This window comes from Motacilla alba, chromosome 4 (genome assembly GCF_015832195.1).
Source record: "Motacilla alba alba isolate MOTALB_02 chromosome 4, Motacilla_alba_V1.0_pri, whole genome shotgun sequence".
NCBI classification, from domain to species: Eukaryota; Metazoa; Chordata; class Aves; order Passeriformes; family Motacillidae; genus Motacilla; species Motacilla alba.
The window spans coordinates 65,026,136-65,048,185 of NC_052019.1; the positions used below are offsets into that span (position 1 = coordinate 65,026,136).

At 40.1% G+C, this 22,050-nt stretch overlaps 1 protein-coding gene across 4 annotated transcripts in view; it reads right to left on the minus strand.

The window, feature by feature from the left end:
• INTU (inturned planar cell polarity protein) overlaps positions 1–7,798 on the minus strand; it is a 41,146-nt gene extending 33,348 nt beyond the window's left edge. For 3 of the 4 annotated variants that reach the window (XR_005256814.1, XM_038135881.1, XM_038135879.1), the window contains exon 1: positions 3,227–3,369. Coding sequence is in view for 3 of the 4 variants with exons in the window: in XM_038135881.1 (XP_037991809.1) it covers positions 3,227–3,363 (137 nt within the window). In the remaining variant the exon portion in view is untranslated. Of the gene's footprint in view, positions 1–3,226; positions 3,370–7,549 lie in introns of those variants that run through there. The other variant, XM_038135880.1, reaches the window with a different exon arrangement.
• Between the last annotated feature and the right edge of the window lie 14,252 nt (positions 7,799–22,050).

Here is a 22,050-nt window from a genome sequence, read left to right on the forward strand (position 1 = left end):
TAAGATGAAATCTAGGTAACAGTTTTAAAAACCCAAGTTCCAAATAGCATCTGCAAAAATACACACTAAAAATGCAAAGAGGCTGCACTGCTACAGAAACAGATCTGGCAGCTGGCATAGATCACCCAAAGTCAAGAGCAAGACACTTCTGCTAAGCAAAGGCAAAGCAGCTCTAGGATATAATAGAAACAACATCAGCACAGTGCAAAAAAAATTTTTGTCCTAATTTGGCAACGGTGATGTGTCAGCCATGTCCAGTTTTGGACAGCAGGTTTTAAGAAAGATGTAATAACTGGAACACACCCAGAGCAAAGAGACAAATGCTGTGTAGCCTATAAACACATTTCAAGGGAAGAAGACTGAAGGAAACCATACTCTTTTGGCTGAGGGAAAAAAAAACAACACACCAAAAACTGCCTGCTGAGGGGCAACAGACCAAATGAACCTCGAGGAGAACCATGGAGTGTTACTCCAGATAGATCAGTGTCTATAATGGCCAAAGTAAGAAGAGTACTCAGAGGTTAAATTATCTGGGATGTTCTGCATGGAAGATTTTCAGGAACAGACAAGACCAGTTAATTCTTCCTAATCAGATAAGAAAGAGGTCTCTCTGTTTCATAAAAATCACATAAGGAAAAACGAGACTGGAGATTTACATCATAATTAATATAGTAGCTTAAAGTTAACACACATTCTTACATTTTACACTAGAACTACTTTTACTGAATAAAGACTGCAAATCTGGTTTAAAGCTAGCAATAAATATTCAAATAGAGCATTAATTTGAAAACAGAGATAAATGATAAAGTTTAGCTGAACGGAGAATATTATACGGACATTGGTTTACAGCACCTTTAAAGGCTCAACAAGAGGATCTGGCTGGACTAACAATACAGCAAACATTGGCATTACTTCCTTTCTGGAGCTCCAGTTATTGAGAAAAGTTTATGGATCTTGCAGACAAGAAGAAACATCACCTATCTCCTCTGCATTATTTAGCTTCTTTGCCCAAAAAGATAGTTTAAAATAAGAGCCACCACTTGTGATAATTTGGCTAGATAAATCCAAGTCTGTGATTTTCAAAATCCCGAGTTCTTATTCGAGAAAGTATCAGGATGTTAGCAAAACATAAAGGCTGTCAAGGGCACACTCTCTCTGATACAACTTCTCTCAGAAGGTGGCAGGCAAGAAATAACATGAGAAGAGTTTTTCAAACTTGGTTTGTTTTTTAAGGAGTACTCCGACATTCTGGCATGTGTAAGCAAAATTAAGCAAAACCAAACAAACAAGCAACCTCCAACAAAACCCAACCAAAACAAACAAAAAAACCAAAATCCTCAAACTAACCAATCAACCCGCCCCCTCCAAAAACCCAAACAAAAAGGGAAACACTAGAAATTTACAAAGAAATTACATCTGGATTAGCAAAAACTCATGTCATGTATGATAGCATTTCTATTCCCTCTTTTAAAAAGACTGTGATCTTTGGAAAAGCTGTTTCTTCTTTGGGGTAGATGTCAAAATTTCAGCCTGGACACGAGTTCATACACTCAGGTCCTCCAGCTTTGTTCTCTGTTTTGATTAGAACAATATGGACCATGGGCAAAAAAAATGCTGTGGGCATGTCTGGTGTTTACTCTGTGTTCACCCAAACAGAACCACTCCAGAGACAAGTCAAGAAGGAACTGTACTGTAAAAAAAAAACAACAAAACTCTCACTTTCCCAACAGAGATCCACACAGACATCTGGAAAAGCAAATCTGAAACAGGATGTCTGCACCTAGCATGAGAGGTTTTTCCCCCTAATGCTGTAGTGTCACAATAAATCGAAGCCAAGCAAGGCAAGAAAAAAGGAAAAAAAAAAAAACTAATTTTGATCTGTTTTCTCTTGAGTCAAAAGAAGCGCTTACACAATAACCTCAGCTTGCCTCTAAGACTGGAAGCTTCAGTCAAGGGACCAAAAACCCTGAAGGCCTGCATTTCTCTAAGAGTAGTTTCACTGATCCCACACAGGTATTTCCTCTTTGGGATAAAGGTCCGAAAAACTGTGCTGATTGATACTGTCCATTTATGGAAGAAAGATAAATTAGAAAGGATCCAAGTTCTGCTGGATAAATTGTTATATAGATAAATTATTAAAAGTACTATACATATTATTACAAGTAGTAGGCATGTGTTATATGCTGAAATCTGTGGTACAGCTTTATCCCCTAAACATATATAAAGAATGACAGTAAAAAAGCATTTTAGGTGAAAAAACCCAAACATACAGAATATTAAAAAAACATGGCTTCAGGCTGAAATGTTACAGTTGACTTCTGGCTTATAAATACATGAATGAAGTAAGGTAGGTGTACCTACAACAGCTTTGTCTCTGAGCCAGTGGTACAGGGCAACGACAAAACAAACTATACTTGAAAACAACTCTAACTTCTCCCACTTGAACCTTTTTTTTTTTCCCCTTCCACTGCACAGCATGATGAAACTAACACGCTGAATGAAATGCCATTGGTTAGACCCTGAAATACACATTCCAAGCGTCAAGCGCAGCTGTCTTAACACAGGGAACCAAGTCAATGTTTCAAGTTGTAATCAACCAAGTTGTTGTTCTAAGTTTAACTTAATCAGAACTAAAAAATATACTTAAAAGAAATTAAATATATACAAATAAACTAAAACCCCGGAGGTTGCACTTATATAACTTTAAAATACGTATTATTACAGAACTTTCTTCTGACTTAGACAGAAGCTGTGTGAAATACACATTGGAAGTGTAAAGCACGGCTGTTTTAACACGGGGAACCAAGTCAGTGTTGCAAGTCTAACTTCATCCGAATTAAAAAATATACTAATAAACTAAAACCCCGGAGGTTACATTTACAACTTTAAAATATGTTTTATTACAGAACCGCCTTCTGACGCAGGACACTAAAACGAAAGACTACACCTTTCTTGCTAAAGCGTGTGCCAAGTCCCTCCTTCGCCTCCCTTCCCAGCGGGGACGCAGGATTCAGCGCAAGGAGGCTCTGGGTTACCGTCAGGGCTCTGCAGGGACACACTGACAAAAACCCTCTCCGCTCTCTGCTCCTTCAGCCAGTCCAGCTCAGCTAAGCCCAGCTCAGCTAAGCCCAGCTCAGCCCAGCAGGGCCGGGGCGCTCCCGCCGCGCACGGGTGGCGCGACTCCGGCCGAGCCGCCGCGGCTCTCCCTTCCCGGCCCCGCCCTTACTCGGAGCTGGCAGCCAGCGAGGAGCCGCCGGAGCCGCTGTCGCTGTCGCTGCCGGTGCCCGCGGGCTCGGCGCCTTCTCCCGCGGCCGCCTCCATCCCCTCGGCAGCGCTGCTCCCGCCGGGCGCCCCGGACGCCATGACAGCCGCGCGCCGGGCGGGGCACGTGACGCGCGCCGCGCCCTCCCATTGGCCGGCGCCCCGGTCGCCGTGGCAACGGGGGGACGCGCGAGCGCCTGGCCGTGAGGCGCCCTCCCTCCGCCATGGCCGCGGGAATCGCCCTGTGCCCGGCCTCCCCCTGCTCTCGGACGCCTTTCCCTGGCTGAACAGGAACGCACCGTGGAGAACCAGGCTTTATTTAGTTGCCCGGTTCCAAGGGGCCAGCACCCGTCCCATAAAAGACACCGGTAGTGAAATTCCGGAGTCCTGGGGTGAGGCTCAGAGCGTTGTAGCCAAACACGGATCAGGAGGGAGAAACACGAGGTAGAAAGTGGTTCTGGAGTCAGCTGGTGAGCAAAGGGATGCCTCTGTGCTTTATTTTATGTGCTACTGTATCAATTTAATTAGCTGTGAGAAATTCAGGTAGGTTCTCAGGTTTGTCAGGAGAGCAGTGCAAGGAGAAGCAAGGACGTGACAGACCCAAACAAGTACCTTAAAACAGCCCCTGCAGTCTACACGTGTAAAATCGTGCACAGTCAAGAGACACACAAACCACCCCCCTCGGTTTTCAGGACTTAAATTATTCACATCCATGAAAAACAAGAACTATAGCAGCCCTGCAGACAACTTGCAGTGTAGCTGTGTCAGTAAACCCATCAGCACACACATGGTGAGTGGGGAAAGGGATGGAGAGTAATCGTTGGAACATGTTTCATGTGCTGGATTTAATCTCTGCTCTGTGGGATATTTGCACAGCTTCAGCAGTGAGGTTTTATAGCCCTGGAACACTGCAGAGGAGTGACAGAATCCTGGTATGAAATTGCTGTACTTGAAATTGCTTTAGGGAAGCGTACATTTGTAAGTGTGATTTCAAGTGAATTTACAGACAGAAATGTTTTGGACTCACATCCATGTGATTAAGGCTTCAACTGGAGTGAAAATACCTATCTTAAGTACTGAAGGGCCATTCTGAAGTCCCTGGACAAGACCCGATTTCACAGATAAATTACTGTTGCATGGTTATTAAGACTATAAACCTATCCGGGGGGGAGACAGAAATATTTGCTAAAGAAAAAAGCTTGTGCTACTATGGTTTCATTTAGAAGGTGAGATACACTGCCCCACCCTCCCTAATTATGCTTACGTTTGCAAGCACTTCTAATACACCGAGCAGCACGCTGAAGTGTTTCTGTAGAGAAGTGATAGTCAATGCCAGATGGTGCTGTGTTAGTTAAATTTCTGTGAGTTCAAGAGCTGATTAATTGGTTCCAGTTGTTTGCTCACTAAGTGAGAAATACAGGCTCTCTCTCTCAAGGAGGCAGTGGTTTTACCACTTGCTATTTTATAGGAATAAGCATATTGTGAATGGAAGGATGATGGAAGGCTTTGGGTCCTCTGAGAGGAGTAGCTGGGAGCCACCTAAAGACTTTGCTGAAACGAATGTGGAATTTCTGCTGCTGTGGGAACAATTAAAGATTGCAGGATATATCTCACACAGCAGGATCTTATTTTAGTGAAGACACAGATTTCCCACACAATCCCTCTTGAGAGGAAAGCCTCTCATTTCTTGGGCATAAATATTAGGATGAAACTTGAAATAATTTGTCTTCTGGCAGACAGTTCACACTTAATCCGAGTAGCTGGGGCTGATGCTCCTCGCTAAGGAATCCATGAACCTTCTAAGCCAAGTTGCTGTTTTTAACATGCAGATGGTAAAAATCTGCCAGGGGCTATCACTGGCATCAATAGCACTGCTCACCCTCACTGGACAAGTGGGTAATGAGCACTTAGGAGTGGATAATTAAAGCCTGAAGGTTGTTCTGATTAGCTGTTCCTACAAAGAACTAAATCCACGTGTGGAAATTTATTTCCTGAGCAAGAGTTTCCTGTCACTTTTTTTTTTTTTTTTTTGGCTTAACCTGTTTTAGAAGCTGTTGTGCTTTAAAAATAACCACCTGACTTGATCCATGCCTGTATTCAGAAGGAGACTGAAGTTAAAAGAAGAGAGGGTATAGGACACACTGATTCCATGCTTCAAATTACAGCTCTTCATTAGTGATAATGAGGTAAGAAGGCCCTAAGTGACTTGTTAATGTTTCATTTTCCACTTAATATTTCCAGGAAGGCTCTACCAACAACCGGACAGACACAAATGATACACTGCAGATAAAACATGATACATTACAAGCAGATAAAACTAAGAGGGAAAGAGTTTCATCTTTGTTTTTCAGTTGTGTTTCTTGTTAACACCTGTTTACTGAAAGAAAAACTAGCCAAAAAATATGAGTGACGTTATAATTCAGCTATTGATTCCTGGGGTTTTTTTATTCCGCCAGGGCACAGCATGAGCAAAATTTGTCAGAAATAATTCCTTCTTTTTTAAAGATTAATGACAACAACACAAATTTCCCCTCCCCTGCCCAAGTGTTTCTTAAAGGACAAAATATATATTTCACAGGGATTCTGTAATAATTAAGATTTTTTGATTACAAGATTTCCATAAAACCATGTAAGACTGTGAGTACAGAATCTTCTGTTCACAGCTCCTCTGACAGGACTGTGTAGAGACCATCCACAGCAAAGTGGCATGAACTGAAGAGTGACACTGGACTGTCATTTTAATTGGGATATTTACATATAAACAGACTCCACAGAGAATGAAAGCTATCTCTGGAACCAAAGGAACAGAAATTTTGTGAGCAAACACTCTAGTGCTCAATAAATGAAATAGAAAGAATATTCTGACTTCTTAACATTTCTGTATCAGCTCTGATCACAGAAAGTATTTCAGAAGAACACAAAACCAACAGGAAGACAGCCATGAAAAATCTGGGAAGAGCAATACAACTAATCTCATTCTTTTGAAAAACAGTCTCATAGAGCTAAGAGTTTTCTCCAGAATGAAAAGCAGCTGCAATTTTCATTTTTTTTTCCTACTGCTTTTACTTCACCTTAAATGTTTTAAATGCTCTTTTTTTTAGGATCACCTGCGATGCATAGCAGGCACGTCAGGCATGAAAGAAAACCATTATTTGTAGTCAGTCAACATGCAAATGTTTCAAGCATGAGTAGCCTTATTCCACTCAGAGTATATGAACATAAGCAATACCACGGGGCAGCACGTTTTTAATCCGCCTCTGAAATAGAACATTTTCTGTTAAGTCACTGAAAAGTCCACGGGGTTCTGTTTGCACACGAGCACATTTATCGAGCATAAAGAGCCTCAGAGAGCCGTGCCGGAGCAGGCTGATTGCAGCGTGCCCTCCTTGCTGTGCTCTGTGTTTGCATCCCCAGCGCTCGCAGGAATGGATTTCACACGGCTGACGCCTGGAGCTGGAGTTAACAACCACTTGTTAGTTTCCATAGCAAGAGCTGCTTGGAGCTGGCACTGGAAGTGCCCGTGTGCCTTTTCTGTGCAGCTGGAAATAAACCAGCGTGGCTGAGGAACAGGAAACCGAGACTTTGGCAGAACTGGAGATGAGCTTCTCTGGGATTCTGCTGAATGGGATGCGTTTTTCTTTGTGAAGTTTCTGCGGCTCTCAGCTAAGCACATGGAAAATGCCATTAAGGGTGGCTTACAGAGTCCTGCACGGGCCTATTGGCCGAGATCCTATTGTCGAAATGTCTTTGTCGGGGGGGTACCGTGGAAAATCGCCCGTTAGGGATGGTGAATGCAGGAGGAAAAGCAGCTGCTTCTCATAGACTGTGCTGCCTCCTGTACATCCACCTAAGGATTTCTTTCCCATCCCTCTTGGATTTGTGTGCGAGTTAGAATACATTATCCCCTGCCCTTAGAGAAGGGTTCAAAACGCTTATGGCATGGAGGCAACAGCATCAATCCATATTAAAGAGTATCAGCACGTTTCTCTGCACACGTAAGAGTCCCTCACCTGCACATCCTCCTCTTCTCCAGGAAGGAGGGAGGGAAGCCCGAGAGCGCCTCGGCTCCCCGCCGGCAGCCCCCCCTTCCATTCCCTTCCCTTGCCGTGCACAGAGGGGCAGCCCCGGCTCCCGGCGGCAGCACGCGGCTCCTCACCCTTCCTGCCGCCACGACAAAAAGGGAGCTCGCCGGGGCTCCGGGGGCTCCGCCGTCCCTCCGCCTGGCGGGTCCTGCCCTCGGGAAGCGATCTCGGGCAGCCGCCCCCCGCTCCCCGTCCCGGGCACTGACCTGTGCAGCAGGACGCTCTGCACCGAGTCCAGGTCCTCCAGGTTCCTGGTGACGGGCCGCGGGATGCTGTACCTGCCCGCCCCGAACATCGCGGGCGGGCGGGCGGCCGCCACCCCCGCATCGCCCGGCCCGCGGCACCGGGACTGCGGCGGCCGCGGGCAGGTGGCGAGAGCCCTGGAGCCCCGCAGCCCGCCCGGCCCCGCCGCGCCGCCCGCCCGTCAGTGGCCGGGGCCCAGCGGCGCCGCGCCGCGGGGCGCGGGGGAAGCGCGCCCTGCGCTGCCGGGAGAGCGCGCCTGCTCCGCTGCGCTGTGACACGGGGTGTTTCCGTCAGGAACTCGCAAAGCGTGAAAATCAGACTTTCAGGTAAATAAAGCAATTCCTAGCTGCAGCCGTAGATTTCCATCTCCCCCCCCACCCAGAGCTTCGTTCCCAGCTCATGCTATATGAGAAGATAGTTTTTCCCCATGCATTTTTTCTGCTGGTGAAAGTAGTAAATCGCCCGGTTGATCCTCTTTCCTTAATTAACAATATGAATAATTGCCAATCGCACAAAATCCAATCCGGTCTTTGAGTCCCTCTTTCACAAAATATTAGTTACAAGTGGTTTCAGATGATCACGGGACTCCTTACTTGATTCTCATCTGTAAAATTCTGATGCAGTATATTGAATGAAGAAGGGCATGAATGTATAAAACCCGTATCTTCTCAGTTTTTATTCTTTCCTGTGAATTGCCATAATTGATTTTCTCTGCTCCCTTTTACGGGAACAGTTTTCTCAAATTTTTCAAGATGTGGTCATCTCCTCCAGGTTTTCTCCAACAGCTGACATAAGATCAATAGCTAATAAAGTCTTGCAATTTGTTAAAAAAACCATGAACTTTGGTTACCCTGAGACATTGTGCCTGAGGTAATTACAGAAGCACAGTAATGCAGTAGTTTCCCAGAAAGACCATTAAGAGGAGGACCACTGGCATGATAGACAGTGGATAGCAAACTGGAAACCACTGAATATTTTAGCACCACACTCCATGGGATGGTGGCCACCACGTGGAGCAAAAGCTTCAGCTTTTTTGGAGACTTTGGCTTGAGTAGGCTGTGGCAAAAACTCAGTTTGGAGAGAGTGAATGCAGAATTACCATGAGTCTGTGGATGGGATTCTACCAAGTAGTGTGACTCGAATATTTAGGTGTCGAAACATTTTTTTCCTTTTCTTAAAATTTTGGTGGTTTTTTTCTTTTCTTTGATACCAGCATGAAGTTTTAAGAGGACAATCCCCTCTGAATCCCACTCTTATCAAAGATACGGAACCACCATCCTCCGTTGAGGTGACAACAGCAGCAGGACTAAAATAAATAAAAATCTTTGGCACCAAGGTGCCAGGGAAGCTGAATGTACACCAGGATTGTGTGTCTAAGTAGCAGTGACTGGAGGAGTTAGGTATGTACAGTATCAAGATCAGCATAATGCTTCCGCAGTGGGCGCTGAGCAAAGAACTTTTTGCATTACCCACATCTTGATTTCAGAAAGCTGATGGAAAATTCCTGGTGATTGTGTCACCATTGCCTTAGAAAAACACTTAGGCACCATCCGTATTTCAGCCTTTTTACCTTTTTTATGCCCCGAGGGAGCAGAAATGTTTCATTTGTACACAACAGGGATGTGTTTTTCCCTATTCACTTAGGACAACACCAACCCCACATCTGGGTCTGGAATTTGATGGTAGAAAACAACAAAACCCCCAAACGTTACCATCAAAATCACCCTATGTGTGCAGAAGGCCAGCCTTTCCAAGATCCTTGTCAGCTTTTCTTTTTACCTGGGCTCCTCACTGGGAGACTTTTTTTTTGGTGTTTCTCCAATTATTGGGTAAATGCTGAATTTAATGATAGTATCATCTGCTACTAATGTTTTACTTTTACATGGGTTTAAAATTGATTGTGATTTAGAATTACTTACAACTCAGCAAAACTAGAACGTGTAAATATAAGTATAGAGACCCCCAAAATGTGCCAAAATGAGAGAAGATGACTTAGGTTTTGTGTAGCTTATGAAATGGAAGATCACAAAGCACCACACTGCTGATAAACAGGCCAAATTACGAATTTTAAAATCAAATAGAATGTTTTTATGGGTGTGAATTACAACTTCTACCACATTTAGTATGCCTAGACTCAATATTTATGGGTGACACAACTGGAAAATGAAAGAGGAGCAGAGAGTAAAAAGTGATACAGTGAATACTTTCAGAGCTCTATATTTTTTCCTGAATATATTTGCATCACCTTAGCTGCACATAAGTTTTTAAAGTAAAAGCGCAAGGGTCTGAGCTAGCAGTAATTGTGTAGATACTCCAGCCTTTGACATTTACAAGAATTACTTTATTGAGTTTTGTAGACGGCAGTTTCACTAAAGTACAAAATGCAATTGCATTGTATTTTCTGCAAGATTTTAGGCATCTTAAAAGGAAGGTCATGATTCCATTTGAGGTTTGTCAGGTCTTGTATTTGTACACAAGTGAGTACATGGCTCTACAGCACATTTTTCTGAATCCAATAAAATATGTGCAGTTGGAGAAAGATTATAAGATCCTGCAATGCAGAGAAAACCAAACCAATAGGGATTGGGGAAGGAGGAAATTCAGGAAATTCAACCAGTTTAAACACACAGAAATGACAATAATAGAGGATTTTAAAAGACACCCTGCCTACAAAGTAACAATAGCATACCTGGGCTCCCCTTCTATTTGTGATACTCTTGCTGCCAGCTGAACTGCCTTGTGAAAACCCTTCTGCTTTGTTACGGAGCAATTCTGGTGTTGCTGATGTAAAAGGAAAAAAGAAATAGCAAAATACTCTCACGCTGTGTTTATTACATACTCCTCTTTCTAAATTATAATGTGTTTTTTCTCCAACTGATGTTAGACTTTAACAGATTCTGCAACTATTTCTTATGCTGACAGGGTCAGATGTTTTTGAGTCATAATCCCCTTTTGGAAAAGACTAAAAGAGGTGGTAAAGCTGCTTTTGCAGTATGCAAACACTTTTAATCTCCTTGACTTGGCTGGTGAGTTTTAGTGTGCCCAGGGATCAAAGTTTAACCAGCATTCATGGGCTACACAAAGTGGAAATCAGCTTATTACTTCATATGTATGATGTGTCATTTATGTAATGAGTCATGAGATGTTAGCACGTGATGGGGAGAGTTTAAATGTTTTGGGAGAGACTTCATTCTTTCAATTGAAGGAAAACGTCCCTTTTTTTTTTTTTTTTTTTTTTTTTTCCTATTTGGTCATACCTGTGAGTAAGGGACATTGTACTTCATTGTATTCAATTCCCAAAGGGCCATGGCAAATGTTTGTTAGGGTACAAGGTTACTTTCCTCTTCTGCCATTCTGTCTAGAAACATTCCTCACATCTACAGTGGTTTATTTCTGGTATGACTTGATCTTCTGCTGATTAACAGTGGATAGCAATGGCAGTTCTGTGGAGTGGGTATTGTTGTTCTTGCACAACAGGGGAGGCTCTCCCTCACCAGAAGATGCATCCTCAGGCTGCTGCTGCCTGTCTGTCGCCATGTTTGAAAGACTGAGGAGTGGGATTGGTAGGGTATTTTTCCAAGGCAATATTTCCTGGCTGTGCCTCTTGTCTATGAACTGGAAAGATTCTAAAAGGCAGAAGCAACACTCTGATTTTCACCTCTGACGCAATCAGACGTGGACATCCACTTCTGGATTTGCTTTTATTCTCATTGAAACTAGTGGCACATGAAAAAAAACCCAAATACAGAGCGATTTTGGTGTTACTGCATCACTTAAAGAATAGCTCCTTCTTTTGTGTCTGTGTGGAGACAGATGGGTTACCCAAGCCGTCCTGTTACCTGCCTTGTGTTACGTTAGCACTGCACTGCAGAGAGCAGAAGGAGCAGCTCTGCTACACTGAGTTTAATGATCTCTTCTTTTCAGACTGCAGGGGCACTAAACAATCTGTGCATTCCAGGCTCTGCCTTCAGCCCAGCCTTGCAGCAGCAAGAGAGAAAACCCAATTTATTTGTCAAACAAATCTCCTACATTTCTGGTCTCTCGTCAAAAGCAGCCGCAAAGGCAATGCTTTTGGCAAACTGGTGAAGTCAGAAGTACAGGAACCCCTGGAAATACAAATTTATAGTCTGTGGGGAAACCATTAATCCAAGGAGTAAGTGATAAGCTGAAGAGCAGCATAGGATGATGTCACTCATTTTATATCAATCTTTCTCTTCTGCCAAGAATCTTCAGGTTGCGGAACAGTGGGGATAGGCTGGCAACATGTGGCTACTTCATGGCCTTTAAAACAACTTGCTGGATTCTTATTACTTCCTCTAAGACAGTTTTTGTACCAACAAAAAACCTAAACCTACTTGAAAAATCCACCCTGAAAATTATTACATGACTGCTATATTGCAAAGACTGATAAAACATGATTAGACTTTGTTAAACTGAAGCTGATAAAGTTCTTGTAAACTTGTCTATAAACACAGTTTGTGGCCATGTGCTCTTGTGAGAAATAGATCAGAACAATAAAAAGGGGCAACCTATGTTTTATATGAACATCTGGGCAAAGTATATGTGGCAAACATGCTAAATTAAAAAAAAATCTTTGAATTTTGACCCCAGATTTATTTTTTAGGATTGATTTTAAATCTCTCTCTCCCTCTTATGCCCAGCTTCTGGACTTTTCTGAGTTTCTGGAGGCACAGACTTTGGTGCATTTCTTTTGAACAGCCTGTCTGTAATTTAAAAATTTACGAGCAAAGACACCTACCTTGTATGTGCCACCTCACAAAACAGCACATTTGGATTAACAGGAATTTTCTTTTTTTGTGTGAGAATCTGTGAGAAGCATATGTAGAATTTCTATGGATTAAGCAGTTTATAAAACTAGGATTATTTTAAAGGCTAAAGACTTTTTAAATTTTCCTATCAGGTGTGTTGGGAATCCTCTGCTTCTTAAATATATAAATGCATAACACCAAAAGCAGCCACAAATTACAGCATGACAAAATAGATACTCTTCTCACTCATTTAGTTTTCATCAGAGATTATTATTTAAAAATGTTAGTATTTTACCAAGCTAGAAAATTTTGAAAAAGCAAAATAGCACCACCTGGTGCTGATCAAAGTTTTTACTCAGTCTCAGTTCGAGATTACTGTTGTGTGGATAGACCAGTGGCTTTCACAATATCAATTTGGGGTCAGATAAAAAAATAACCTTATCACTATTTCTTCTCTCTAAATCTTTATCCATAATTTACCAGTTTTTAGGGACTTCTAGGAGTTATTCTATCTTAAACATTCTGGATATGTGTAAGGAGTTATTGATTAAGATATGATTTCTAGGCTTTTCTTCATCTGGTTTAGATTTGAGGATGATGAGAAACTCCAGATAAAATTGAACTTCACCACTCTTTTTATTTGTTTCTTACAATTTCTGGGCTTCCTTGTGGTGCTCAGAAATAAAAGCATAATTGAGGTTAATCCCTATATCCTGAAAGGACTTCAGCTGCCTAAAACCTGTCGAAATCAATGAGCAGTTAAGTGCCTGAGGATGAATCCCTAAGAAATCAATTTCTAGGCAATATATATTTATTTCTGAAAAAAGTTCCCTATTCATTCCTTCTCTGTGACTGATGTAACATTATGGTCACTTTGTCCCACAAACACCACTTTGTGTGTCACTGTTTTGCTTATGTTACTTTTTGAAAATGAATTGTGTATCATTTCTTGTGAAGTAAAAAAATTATAAAGCTGACACATTCCTGGAATAAACATCATCACATTAATGAAATAAACAAACCAACAATTAGGAAAACTCTCACAAATGAGTAGGGGATAGTTTGGGAGTTTGCCACAACCATTGTTTTGGAACCTTCTTTCGATGCGTTTGAAGTATGAAAACCATCTAGAAATGGAATTTTCTTCAGATTATTGAAGCAGAACTAAGAAATTGCTGACTAGGAATCTAAGAGATGCTAGGGCCATATCTTCCTGAGCGCACACAGCAGGAAGGTGGGGAGATCTCAGCTACCAGAACCTTGCAGAACAAGGGTGATACTTTGTGAGAGAGTTGCTTGAACATAAAAGCAGGATCAAAGCTGTTTAACTTGGGCACTGTGCTGTAATGATACATTGCTGCTGCTGTGCTGCATGTCAAATCAAAGCAGCCACTGCTCCAAAAATAATTGTTATTTCTTAGATAGTTGCTAGCTAGATGACAAAATCCTGATGTTTGTGTAGCTTTGATGATTTCTGCCGTTTTGGGAGAGAACTTTGTAAATATATTGTGTCATGTCTTGGCTTGACTGTTGTCTTCCAGCATCAGGACCGTTTCTCAGTGTGTACACCCATAAAATTCAGGGTAGTCATGGGGTGCTGGTTTAGGGTAGGGTGCTTTCCCTGTCTCTGAGATAATGCACTTCTAATCAAACTACAGTGCAACTTGAATTTCTTCTGGTCTCTGAAATCTCAGCTATTTGTTTGCTTTCCATCTAATGAAGGATCTGTGTTTCATGGTGTTGCTGTATTTATAATGGATTTGTTTTCAATATCTGCTAAGGGACTAAGAAGTGCAACTAACCAAGCTTGCTAACAAAATTTCACTCTAAATTTTAATTTCCAGGCAAGAAACACTAGAGGGCATTGCAAGTTCTGTGCTCATCCGTGTAGAAACTCCACAGTGCTCTTCTGTAACAGCAGTCTTCTCAGTTAACTAATAAATAACTCAGATTAACTAATAAAAGCATGCTAACATGATGGGAAAAGCTGTGGAGACCATTTGCAGACCGCAAAAAAACTTCTGGCCCTTAAATGACAAATACAGTGTTTGCTTTGGTCAGCGTGCACATGCAGCACGCACCATCAAAACCAATATAATGTGAAACTGCACATGGATTTCTCTGAAAATGGAAGCAAAACTATGTTAAAGACATCCATTTCTGCAAATAGAATTGTGTAACTTGTGACTGGCAGCTGGCAGGGTTATATATTCCAAGCCATCTCTGGTCTGAAAAGTAGAATATTTTTTCCGCATATGCATTGTACAAGTTCTGTTCAAAATTAAAAAAAAAAAAAAAGCTGATAATTTCATGAGGGTCAGTTTTAAGCGAGTTCAAAACTGTGTGTGTGTTTTTATAAAGAGAGAAGAAAAGTACAGACAGAATGTATATACAAAAGGTGGGGATTTTAGGAGTAGTTTGGAAGTCAGTGATGGGAGTAGGATTTGCAAGACTGTTCTTTGATCCTGCTGCCAAAAATTCAGGCTTTTCAGAAGCTTTGTCCCCTATAAAATGTCACTGATTGTTCTTCCCGGAAATAACAGTGGAGGAAGAATTCCAAGGACGCAGAGTTCTTGAGACAGAATTGCTCATATGGGATGCACAGAGGAATGTCTTCCTTTGAGGAGACAAGTTGCTGACCCTCCTTTACCTCTTTATCTGTTTTTGTGTCTGCATGTGTCAGACTTCAAAGAGGTTTATGTTTGTTTGTTTTGTTTTTGTGGTTTTGTTTGTTTGTGGGGTTTTTTGTTTGGTTGTTTTTTTGCTTGCTTGTTTGTTTTTTTGGAAAGTGCCAATGGTGCCACGTGTCAGAGGCAAGGGAGTGATGTAAAGTGATGCAAGGAAAGGCAGCCTCCTCCTGCTTTCCTGATACCTGAGAGCTTAGCAAACCTGCACAGAGCTGTGTACTGTCACAGGCTTTAGTGTTTAACCAAAAATGATAAAGCCTGGATATTTCTCCTTAGTCATTTTGCATATTGGTAACTTACCCAGCCCATGTAGCTTTTTAACAGTGTCTGTCACAACTGAACTGTTCTCAGGAATATTGTAGATTTCATATCAAGACAAAGACATTACTCATTTTTCTAACTGAGTTTTCTATTTTGGAAAAATCACAGGAAATGGAGAACTAGGATTCATACAGGCACAGATGTCATTATCAGGAATATCAGAAAATCAGAAAGCCAACTCCAATGAAATTTGCCTCCCATGACAAGTCTCAGCAAAGACATATTTCCTTTAGAGAATGAAGACACACAGGGAGGAATCCTAGGAAGTTCTGCAATAGGAAAACAAGCAGACAGCACTTCTCTTTCAATTAAAGCTTTTGTGCAAAATCCAGTGTAGACTGTAGCATATGACTTGCAGATAAAAGTAATGGTGACTAAAGTCATGCTTTTGCAAATAGGAAATATACTATTTGAGGACCTGAATTTTGTACTTTGCCTACAATATACAATATTGTATACAATTTCAAAAAATATTCTTTGTAGGGAAAAAGAAAGGCAAATGAATTTTTTTCATCACTGGATTAGTGTTTTGAGTTTGCTTTCAAAAAATCTAGTATTTCAAGATAAACAAGAAGAGAAATGTGATCAGCTCTGAGAAAACTTGTGACAAGATTATAGTATATGGGAATAAAGAACAACTTTCAGCAAGGGAGAACATCAAATGCGCTCTCTCTACCTGTCATAAGCCCTTGGGCTTACAAAAATAACAGACATCTTATTGCATTCTTCACAAATTGTCAATAAAAATCGGTGAGGCTTGAGGTCACACAGAAATGTTTGGAAATTACAGAAAATCTGCAGTGGAAGCTTAAAAAATGAGGACCAGAATTTCTGTAGTGTTTTTCAGCGGAGCAGCATCAGATTTATGTTTGACAGTTCAGGCTTTTGTGAATTGCTTTCTCTTTCTTGTTAAGAAAAACTGTTGGAGTGGCCACTAGCTCTAGTTTTCACTGGAACAATTGCACTGTAAGATTTGAAAATGTTTCTGTTCAGTGTCAGATACCGTGGGTTCTGTTTGGTAGCAGCTGTTATGACAGGGAATTTAGGTGCTGGCAGGTCAGCTAAAGCTCATCTCTAATGAGATGAAAGTTACTAAATGAGAGGTCTTCAGGAACTCAAGCACAGCATCTGCACCTTCTGCACCAGAAATAGCTTGAGTTTTGTCATTATATTTATCTTTAAATCTAGTTTTCTTTACCTCTCAAAATTTTTTTCTGTTATAATCAGCTGTAGTTAAGAACTTGGGCAGTTCATCGTGCTTACTTATCATCCATTCCAGGTAGTGGCAAATCATAGAATCATTTTTTTCTAGCTATGGCTTCTCAGAAAATTATTTTTGCTTTGGTGGTGAACTTGCCACAGCAATCCATGCATTGATCTGCAGCTTTGCAGCTTTCAGGTTCCAAACAACATAGCTTTTACTGTCTACTCTCCCTGGCATGCACTGTGGCAGGGTTTCCAGCATATTCCTGGCACAGACCAGGTAAAACATGGGACAACTGTTTGTAGCCAGATTGAAGAGACAGATGCACAACCAGAACTTGGCCAGAATGCATTAAAGGACTTTTTATTGACTGTTGCTGCTGTCTGACTTGATTACAACACCTTTGACCTCAACAGGAAAACATGTACATTGAGTTGAACATTTAAGTCACAATGCATTTTATGCAGATGTAATTTCATTTTTAAATTAGCAAGATAAAGCCTCATTTCCTTCTTGGGAGAATCTCAGGTGCTTTAATCTGTAAATTAGGTGTACATTTTTAATGTGCATAGAACTACTGTGTGACTGCCTGTTAATATTCAGTAGTTGATTGAGAAAGAAGACTGGGATTCATCAGGAAGATGAATTACTAAGAAGAGAAACCAGATCATCCTTTGCCAATCAGGTACTGCCAATCAGGAAAGCAATATGAAAATTCCAGGCTGTGTTGAAGGAGACTGCCATGATATATACAGGGAAAAAGGAAATATTCTGTTAATTTGGAACATAGACTAACTTAAAACTCCTTGTAATATCTGGTACTTGCTGCACAAAGCACTACCACTTATGTTTAGTTGGAGCTCTCTTAAGCACAAGTGGTTTATAGGAAGAAAAAATTCAACTGCAGTGCAGCAGAGCACATCTCTTCAATTTAAACCAGCATGCCAAAATAATACCGATACATTCCAGAAACATCTATAAAGGCAGAGCTAATGCAACTCTGCTTTTATTAATGCCCAGTTATGTCAAGATGCATAACAGACCTTCATTATTGTCATAAATCAGTGACAAGGTATGCCATAAAATCCCATTGTAGCTTAGCTTTATGTTTTCTGATTGGTAACCGATGAGGTCAGGCTATGGATTTACTGGAGATTGCTGGAAGGGCAAGGTGCAATCATATTGTTTAGATTATGCACTAGTTTCCATCTCATAGTGAACTCTAAAATACTCCTCTTTTTTTTTTTTTTCTGAAGTATTATTTGAAACATTTAGAATACTTCTGCATGTATTACATGTAGACATTATTTTAGAAACACTTAAAAATAATTTAATACACAAACACTTCAAATCTCACAGATCTTAGTAGCTCTGGCACCTTTTTTTGACAAGTACTCTGTAGCAGTACTGTGCAAATCTTTGGATATTTACTGGTTAAAGCATCTAGTTTTCTTCTTTATGCCACTGAAAATGGATGTTCAGAACAGAGAGGAATAGTTAAAGAGCTTTGAAAACAGCAGCTGATCAGTAACTAAAACCACATTCTTTAACTTGGAGATTTGGATTCTCAGCTTTAAGGCCTTTCATGAAAACAGAAATAAAATTTTGTCATTTATATTGCATTGGTTCCACAATAAATAAAATTTTGGAGTGTATACAGATTTTTAAAGGGTAGTTCAGCATCTGACTAGAAGATAGAGCTTTCAAGAAGAATCTCTCTGATTTCATGCTAAATATTGAGGAATGCATTAAGAGAGCCAGTCCAGGACATTCTTTTGCACCCCCAAACCAGAACATAAAGTTACTAACAAGTTACTTTCCAGAATTCTTTTGAGGTTGGATGAGGCCTGATTGCTCTCATCATTCTGCAGGGCAGTAGAGGTAGTACTTTCAGCTGTGTAAAGGGAGAACACGACAAATTGCCCCCTAGCCAGTTAAGAAATTCCATAAAGGTTAAGGAGTTACATTTCTGGAGAGAATCCCAGTTTGATCTCCTCCACAAAAGAGGCCAACAGTAACAGCAGGGTGTTACTGATTAAAGGCTGGAAAATGCAGACAACACAATTTCACAGAAGACTAAAGAAAAAAAATTATATTGTGCAATTTTAAAATACATTAAAGCAAAGATTTAAAACCAGTATCTATTTAATCAATTGTAAGAAATTATTTTTAAGTTACTAAGTCATTATACCTAACAACTTATACTTTAGATAACCTTTAAATAATATTTCTGTATTTGAAAACTTTTTTGTTTCCTCAGATATAAACGTAAACATTCCAGCTCATACTTTGTGCTCAATAATAAAGAGTTTTCTCAAGTACAGGATTTAAAGAAGCAAATTCTTCCTAATCTTCAGATACCACTGAAAACAGCCCCAGCTAGCTGCTTCCCCAGAAATCATGGGAACTTTTCTTGAATACTGAGTTGAGGAGAGAGACCAGGAAACAGCTGACTGCAAATTTCTTTATATGTTGTTATTTGACCAGAATTGCCTGGGATTACTTCATACTTCATATGTCAGTAAGAAGTAAGAAGGTCCTGATAACCTTTTTCTGCATCATAGGTCATTATCTCTTTTGTCTTATCTGATACAATTAATGAACATGAGCTTTCAAAATCCTGGACATTTTCGACTCACAGTTGTGCTCATGTTTGCTGAGTCTGTGAGACTTCCTTTGGGCAGAGGTAGTTGACAACCTTGTAGGTATAATGGAAAACAAGAAGCATTTTGAAAGATTTCCTTCCCTACTTTGCTATCTCTTTAGTTGCTGGCCAGCATTTTAACTTATAAAAAGGCAGATTAAGAACTTCTAAGAAGTAAAATGGGACAATATTGTTGCCTTCCTGTCCTTATATAGTGAAGAATAATAAACTCATTAGTATTTTGAAATATGTTTTATAGTTGAGGCATCTATTCCTTTAATGGTAAATGCAGTTAAAAATCTGCTCCCTATCTCCAGTTTAAATTTATCTTCCTTCTGCTACAGTCATTGTCCACGTTGTTCTTGTTAAACAGAATTTATCTTTTTTCTTTTTGTGAAGATGACAACTTTTCAGTTGATGGGGTTTGGTTCTTTATTTTTAAATAAATAGGCTGATCAATGTACATTCTCTCACTCTAAGGTGATACAAGGAGAGCAGAATGTGCCTTCATGTCTGTGGCATTACCTTCTCCAGCTCATCCCCCAGACTTCCAGTCTAGCACTCTTCATGGATTCCACACATTTTATCTACTGCAATTTTAAATTTACTTCCAGATCATTGATCAAAATATAAAATACCAGCAAACTTATTCCTAACACCAGGAAAATCCTATCAGATGCAGTTTTATTGAATTGATATTTCTAATGGATACACACTTTGAGATATATAAACAGATTTTTTCAAGCTAGTTAATGTGCCATTTGAAAGAATAATTTTTTTCAGGTGAAGTTAAAAAAAAAACTACACATATTGCCATTCAGTTTATAATGTGGTCCAAAGCCAAATATAAATCAAGGAAAGCTTCTTTATTTTTCTCTTCTTTGCAACATGAAGTTTTTACTAAGTGAATGCGATATATTTTTTCATTTATGTTTAAAATTTCTTATTAGGAACAGCTTAGCCCATCTTGATTAACTGGAATGGTAAGAAACTTCAAAAAAACATGTTTGCTATTAGTTTGTCTCTATAGAGTGAATCTGGAAGCAGGACATCCTGGTTTTCAAATTACTGAAAACCTCCTTTACTTCTGAGTATTGAACATTTCCATTGGATTGCAGAGACAACATGAATGATTTTCCTACAGTGGTCACCATCAACAGGAGGCTGCAAAAGTCTATTTAGATGACTTATTACAAGCTAGATTTGATTCTGTGATGTTTCACCTCTTCTACTGGCTGTAGTTTGGGTTGTTTCAGCATGTCCATAGGCGCTGAATTTGATTTTTTAAGAGACAAATATGGCTCTTAATTTTTACAAGTTCACATATTTATTTTCATGATGCTGTACTAAACATAATGGGTGCATTTAAAAATATGCACAGCATTTGATTACTTAAGCATTTTTATCTCCTAGTGTTCCTATCAGATGTGGAGAGCTGTCAGCATGAAATGGGATCCTGTAACTTCTCAACCTTATCTAATGAAAAACAAATAATCAGAACACCAGAACATTTTATGGATTTTCATTGTTGGGAGATGCCTGTAATTGCTCTGCATTGCAAAAATACATGCCATGTTCCAACTATGCTCTCCAGAGAGCTGGATCAAGAATCCCCCTTGCTAGCTTGTAGTTGTATTTCTCTGCCTGCTGGGGCTTTTGTTTTAAATTACCCATCCAGTCATTAACTTTTGCAGATTTTTTATATTAAACACAACAGTTACAAATGCTTTAATTTTATATTTTATTATTCGCTAAAGCCCTCCAGCTGGCCAGATTCCCCCTGTGTCAACATTCCGACACTTTTGTTTAGAGGATATATCAGCATGTACAAGGCAATGGCCAATGAAATCTCCATTATCTCTGTTTGACAGGGAATGCTTTGAAAGGCTGTGTATTTTTAATGAATAGGAAAAATCAAAGACAGAAGAACATCTTGGGCTTTTGCACATAACAAAGGGGCATATTTATTGACTCGTTAATACTGAATGTCAGATGGCTATGGTGAGAGTCGGCAGTCTCAAGTGTTCCATCACCTACAGGGAGTATTAAATATAGAATAAACAGTCCACTATAAACCAAGGGGCCATTTTTCTATCAGAATAGCTGGTGGGTCTATTAAGTTAAATTATTAACAGTGAAACTGAAGTCACAAAGCCTCAGATGAAATTCCAGGCAATAACTCATAATTTTATAGCTTTCTATCCTTGATTATTCCTTCCTCCCCAAACCTTGAACATATTTCTTTCTACAACAAAAATAAGCCACCTTCCTTCTTTTTTTTTTCCTTTCTCTTTAGACTCTTCTTTCAGGCTTGGTATTGATTCTATTTTTTCTCTCACTTCCCTTGCAGAAGTTTTAACAGCTCATCTCCCTCCATTCTATTCCGTTCTTGTCCTTTACTACTGACACATCTTCCTTGTTGTTCTAACACTCATATTTACTGCTCTAATTTGTCATCTTATCTTTCCTAAGAGCTCAATTTTTATGATAGAACAGTCTTGGAAGCAACTCCAAGAGGTATGGTTATTGTGTATGTAAAGGAAAAAACTAGATATTATGGTATGATTTGGGAAATTTATTGGCCATGTATTCATTTTCCCAAATGTATGTAATTTCTTTTGGCTCCACTAGGATATCAGATCTAATTCTTTATGTATCTAGAAAGGCCGACCATGCCTGAATTTAAATTATAGAAATAAGCCTAATTTCCTGATAAACAAATGAGAAAAACATTAGCTCACAAGTTTTTAGGCTCTCAGACTGTTTGGGTTGGATGGTTTTCTGAACATTCCTAAACTGACCACAGAGTGCTAGTAGATTTGTATAGAGAGAGGAGCAA